We start from the raw sequence: 5899 nt of genomic DNA on the forward strand, positions 1-5899 counted from the left end.
TATATATATATATATATAGTATTTCTATATACAGTATTAATCCATCACATGCAAAATGCACTGATCTAAAAATGTACTGTGAAACTCAGAGGTGTGTATTCATAAATGAGCAAAAATAATTCATAGATGCATGCAGTTGTATGTTAGTATGCATGTCACAATAAAGTGAGAAAGAGCGTGTTCATAATGTCACATTTTTCTTATAAATGTGTGTCGGCACACAGTGATAGCTGGATTACTCCATGCAGGCCATTAGGATTAGAGGGAGCTCGAGACACTCATTCAACAGAATCACACAATCACAACACTAATCCACGGTGGGACACAAAGAGCAATATGTATAAAGAGAGAGAGCAGCAGTAGCCTATAAAGAACAAAGAAATATCCCCTTATTTGTAAGCACAGTGCTGTACTGCAGTGGGTGGCTGCAGAGAGATGTGGGGTGGGCTGTTACCTATGTGAAGGGTGGAAGGTCCTCCGGGAGTGATGCTGTAGATCTGCAGGAACTCCCTCCACCTGCTGCCTCCCACTATATTGAAGCCGAACCCCCGTGACCCCTTAACCAGACGAGTGTGAACGGAGAAGCCTTTCAGTTCACTCGGCTGGTCTGTAAACTCTGCCACTGCAAAGCAAGAACAAAAAGATGGTGACCAGTTTAAGCATGACAGGTTATTAGGAAAAATGAACCAACCAAGAGTAAAGAAAAGAAGAAATGACTGACATTACATAAGATGGATGGTAAAAGGTGAAGAAAAATATTGCATTTTTCCAGAGAGGAGTGAATCTAAATTCTGTCCCGGTAGCTCAACTGGTAGCACATCACATGATGCTAGCACTGCTAATATCATGGGACCAAATCCCAGGGAACACACAAACTGACAAAAATATATACCTTCAATGCACTGTAAGTTGCTTTGTAAGTCTTTAAGTGTCTGCCAAATGCATGAATGTGAAATGTCTGAAGGAAAAGAGAGGTAGACATACAGAGAAAGGTAAGCATATGTATGTTTGAGCACAAACTGTTCAAGCGTAGCATGTTAAACTGTCTTTAATGTCACTTTTGATAATTTGAATGCATTTGAATGCATAAAAGCATAATTTGTTATGAATGAAACTTACAACTTATGCATAGAACTAGTAAGTTGCTTTGTAAGTCTTTAAGTGTCTGCCAAATGCATGAATGTGAAATGTCTGAAGGAAAAGAGAGGTAGACATACAGAGAAAGGTAAGCATATGTATGTTTGAGCACAAACTGTTCAAGCGTAGCATGTTAAACAGCAGAATCGCATGCAACATTATAAAAGTTAGGAAGCACAAATAAGAACAACTACCACCTAAAGCAGGCATGGAATTTTGAAGCTGTAATGACCATCTTGTTCCCTCTCATAGGCTCAATTCGATGCTGCGATGACATCATCGCTTTGGGAACATCTTCGGTGTGACGAATGTCTGAAGCCCTTATACCATCACGCCAATTTATTGGCCAAATAGCGCTTAGCACCGCCCCCGACACGCACGTAGGTGAGCTATATCAGCGTAGGTGAGCGATTTCATCAGATTTAATTTCCTTCATGAAGCGAATCATCTGTCGCCCGTAGGAAAGCGTTTTTCGTAGTGTTCTTAGCTATTTTCCTTCAAAAGAGCAGTTTACTCCTCTTCAGCGGACACGATGAGCTACAGGAAATGCATCGAGCCGTATGACAGGTTTATCGCAGGAGGAGACACTCATGATGTTTGGGCCTACAACACGCTCAAGTGGCGCTTAGCGGCCTTTCTGACTGTCGACACTGTGATAGCCTGCGGCTAAAAGTATTGCGCTCGAGGCTCGAGGCCTTCTTGAATAAAGTAGGCCTCGCGTCTAAACCCCGCTATCCCGTTTCTGCGGTTGCCGCGGCGTCTCTTGGGGTGACGCATGTGAGCCGAGGCTCATAGAGGGTGAGTCAACGGAGTTTTCTCCTTTTCTCTCGCTCTCTCCAGGCCATGTGCAAGCGCTCGAAGAGCGCTACAGGGATCCCGTTGTCTTTGTCAACGATGATTTGCAGCCTACCCCGGAAGCTCGTGATGCGATGTCTTTCGGTTGTATACCGTATGACGAAGACATGCTGTCCACAGCGGCCTCCGAGTCAGAGGATTTATTGGGTGAAGTGTTCAGTTCTCTCCCTCCGAGCGGACAGGAGAAACGCACCTCCCCGTCTTACAGTGAACTGTTAGATGTTGTAACGCGCGCTGTGGATAAGCTGGGCTTAGAGTGGGATAGCGAGCTGGCGAAAAATCAGGCCCAGTTGAAAATGGACGACTGATTTTTGTCTAGCCGCACTCCGTCTCAGCCCTGTAGGTCTCTCCCTTTCTTCCAAGACCTCCAGCACGAGGTTCCGAGGTCTTGGAAACAACCTTTTTCGGCGCGTATTACTAATCCCGCTGCCGCTGATTTCACCACGGTTTCTAAAATGGCGGAACACGGCTATGCCGGCCATAGAAGAGACTCCTGCGGCACATCTCGCACTGAACTCTGCTCCGTCTTGGAAGTCACGCCCCCTGTTGCCGTCCAAGCAGTGTAGGGTTACATCCGCTTTAGTCAGGAAATCTTACATGGCTGCTGGACAGGCCGCGGCTACACTCCATTCTATGGGTGTACTCCAGGCTTATCAAGCAGATGTGCTTAAGGAGCTGGATGAGGGAGAGGGCCTGACCCCAGAGGCTGTTAAAGAGCTCAGGCGAGCTACTGACTTGGCGCTTAGGGCTACCAAGCACACGGCTCGGGCAGTGGGCAGGTCCATGGCAGGTTTGGTGTCAGTTGAGCGCCACCTTTGGCTCACTCTCACTGACATTAAGGAAAAGGACAAAACCTTTCTTTTGGACACCCCCATTTCTAATGACGGTCCGTTCGGGAATTCGGTCTGTCGTGGAACAGTTTAGTCAGCTCATCCCGTGCAGGGCTAGGGAAGTAGAGCGTCAACCACCTTCGGCTCGTTCACACTCGTCCTCTTTGCAGCGCCCTCGCGAGGTCCAGCGGCATGAGCCATTGCCTATGTTACCCCCTCGTAAGGACTGGTGTCCTAGGTCTCGCCCACCTGCTCACCCACGGCAACGCAAGCGGATAGACCTGAGTTTGACGGCCAAGGCCTCTCGTTCTCAGGCTCCTAATAGCAGTTCTTGATTCCTTTGCTCGTCTTCGGAGGCCAGGCCCTCCTTTAGAGAGTGTGGACGAACCGCACAAGCGTATTCGCCTCTCTCGTTTCTCTCGGGAGAAAGCCCAAGGGTCATGCGAGCATGACCCGTTTATGACGGCCTTCAAAGCTCCCACTCTTGGGGTGGTGAGCAGGCCCGACAGGACATTTGGACATCTTCCTGTTATAGAATTTCCCGCCACTCAGGTGCTTCGGGGCCCTATACAGGAAAATCAGGTGAATATTTCAAACGTAGAACGACTAAAGCCCCTAGCAGACTATTGGGCTGCGTGGAGACGCCTGCCCCACGTCTCACAATGGGTAGGTACTACGCACCGTTCGACATGGTTACACCATCCAATTTCGGAAAGGGCCACCTCCTTTCAGCGGGGTTCTTCCTACGACGGTACGTCCTGGGGAGGCCTCGATTTTAAGTCAGGAGATCATGTCACTCCTAGAGAAAGGGACTATAGAGGAGATACCCCCCCACTCAGAAGGAGTCAGGCTTCTACAGCCGGTATTTTGTTGTGCCCAAAAAAGATGGTGGTTTACGTCCGATTTTGGACTTGCGTCGTCTAAATCTTGTGCTCAGAGTGAGCAAGTTCAAGATGCTAACAGTAAAGTCCATTCTGTCTCAGATCCAATCCAAAGATTGGTTTGTAACCATCGATCTAAAGGATGCATACTTTCACATCCAGATCGTCAAGAGACACAGGAAGTTCCTCAGGTTTGCTTTAGAGGGCAAGGCTTACCAATATTGTGCTCTTCCTTTCGGACTAACTTTGTCTCCTCGAACGTTTACAAAATGTATGGACGCAGTTCTGGCCCCGTTGCGGCTCCAGGGCGTCAGAATTTTGAACTACCTGGACAATTGGCTAATATTAGCTCAATCTCAGGATCAGGCACTGACACATCCCAAGAGACAGAACATTTCACCTCATTGTCATCCACTTCGCAGAATTACGGTGACACACAAGGGCTTTCGTGCTCTAAGCTCCCTTACAGGCCGGGGAGCGGTCCATCAAGGACGTCCAGTCTGTGGAGTCTGGACAGAGGTGCATCGTGGCTGGCACATAAATCGTTTGGAGATGCTAGCAGTCTTCCTGGCTCTCAAACAGTTTTTACCCCAGTTGAGGGATTGTCACGTGTTAGTCAGGACGGACAACATGACAGTTGTTTCGTACCTCAATTGTCAAGGAGGATTACGTTCCCGCCCCCTGTGCAGGCTGGCGAGGCGTGTTCTTCTTTGGGCTCAGACAAAGCTCCTGTCGATCAGAGCAGTCCATATCCCAGGTCGCTTGAACTCAGGAGCGGACCTGCTCTCGAGACAGAGTCTGCAGGATGGGGAATGGAGATTACACCCCCAAGTGGTGGATCTTATATGGCAGAGGTTCGGCCGAGCGGAAGTAGACTTGTTCGCTTCAAACATGACTACGCACTGCCCGCTTTGGTTTTCCCTGTCTCCCCCGTCGCCTCTAGGTCTGGATGCTCTGGCCCACAAATTGCTTTTCCCGGTTGCTCCCAGTAGTTCTGTTCAGAGTACGATCAGACAGAGTGGAGCACTTGCTGCTGGCTGCTGGTCCAGTCGTGGTTCTCGGACTTAGTCAGTCTGCTAGCCGGCCCTCCTTGGGAGGTACCCCTCAGACACGATCCGTTGACACAAGCATGATTTGGCATCCTCGACCGGAATTATGGAGGTTATGGGTGTGGCCCCTGAGCGGAGTACGCTAATGTGTTCCGGTGTCTCGGCCGAGATTACCGACACTACTATAAATTCTAGGGAGACTTTTTGGTAGACAGCGCACTCTAGATCCAGTCCATTGCCCCATTGGTTCAGTACTGGAGTTTCTTCAGTTTCTTCATTCTGAGGGAGTTACCCCCGCCACTCTTAAGGTGTACGTGGCGGCCATATCGGCGGGGCATGCACTCGTGGGAGGGGTTTCGGTTGGTCGCCACCCCCTGGTCTCCCGTTTTATGCAGGGTTCGAGATGGCTTAGGCTTTTCTGCCCAGCACGAGTTCCTTCTTGGGACTTATCGATTGTTTTGGAGGGCCTGACAGGCCATCCTTTTGAACCGTTGGAGTCTGTGTCAGAGAAGCTCTTGACCCTCAAGACGGTTCTTTTGGTGGCTTTATCCTCCCTTAAGAGGGTAGGGGATCTGCAGGCTCTCTCCATCAGTCCTTCGTGTATGGACTATGCCCCAGGACTGGTTAAAGTCTTTTTGCGACCTAGGCCTGATTATGTTCCGAAGGTCGCTTCGACTCCGTTTCGCTTTCAGCAAGTGGTCTTAGAGGCTTTTTTCCCAGCTGATGCGGGGCCAGTTAGCCTGAGTCTCTGCCCAGTAAGGGCACTTAGGATCTATGTCGACTGCACGGCTCAGTGGCGTGGATCTGACCAGTTGTTTGTGTGTTTTGGTGGTAAGAGCGAGGTTCTGCTGTCACTAAACAGCGGATGTCACACTGGATAGTGGAGGCTATCTCTCTGGCCTATGAGGTGCGTGGCTTGACTTCGCCTTTAGGGGTGCGTGCTCATTCTACAAGAGCAGTGGCTTCTTCTCAGGCCTTCTTTAAAGGGTCCTCGACGGAAGATGTTTGTGCTGCGGCAGGATGGTCCTCTCCTAGCACATTCATCAAGTTTTATAGTCTGGACGTAAGGATGGCTCCTGGCTCCCGGGTCTTATCCGCTTGAGCAGACGCTTTCCTTGGTCTTCCAGCTATCTAAAGGTACGTCAGG

General features: G+C 49.5%; 1 protein-coding gene across 1 annotated transcript in view; it reads right to left on the reverse strand.

Annotated features, from left to right (window-relative positions):
- LOC107683889 (membrane-associated guanylate kinase, WW and PDZ domain-containing protein 2-like) overlaps window positions 1–5899 on the reverse strand; it is an 85466-nt gene that overhangs the window by 25854 nt on the left and 53713 nt on the right. Inside the window, exon 9 of the mRNA XM_016479953.1 lies at window positions 455–622. Coding sequence (XP_016335439.1) covers window positions 455–622 — 168 coding nt within the window. The remainder of the gene's footprint in view (window positions 1–454; window positions 623–5899) is intronic.

This window comes from Sinocyclocheilus anshuiensis, unplaced genomic scaffold, assembly GCF_001515605.1.
Source record: "Sinocyclocheilus anshuiensis isolate Anshui unplaced genomic scaffold, SAMN03320099.WGS_v1.1 scaffold1625, whole genome shotgun sequence".
NCBI lineage: Eukaryota > Metazoa > Chordata > Actinopteri > Cypriniformes > Cyprinidae > Sinocyclocheilus > Sinocyclocheilus anshuiensis.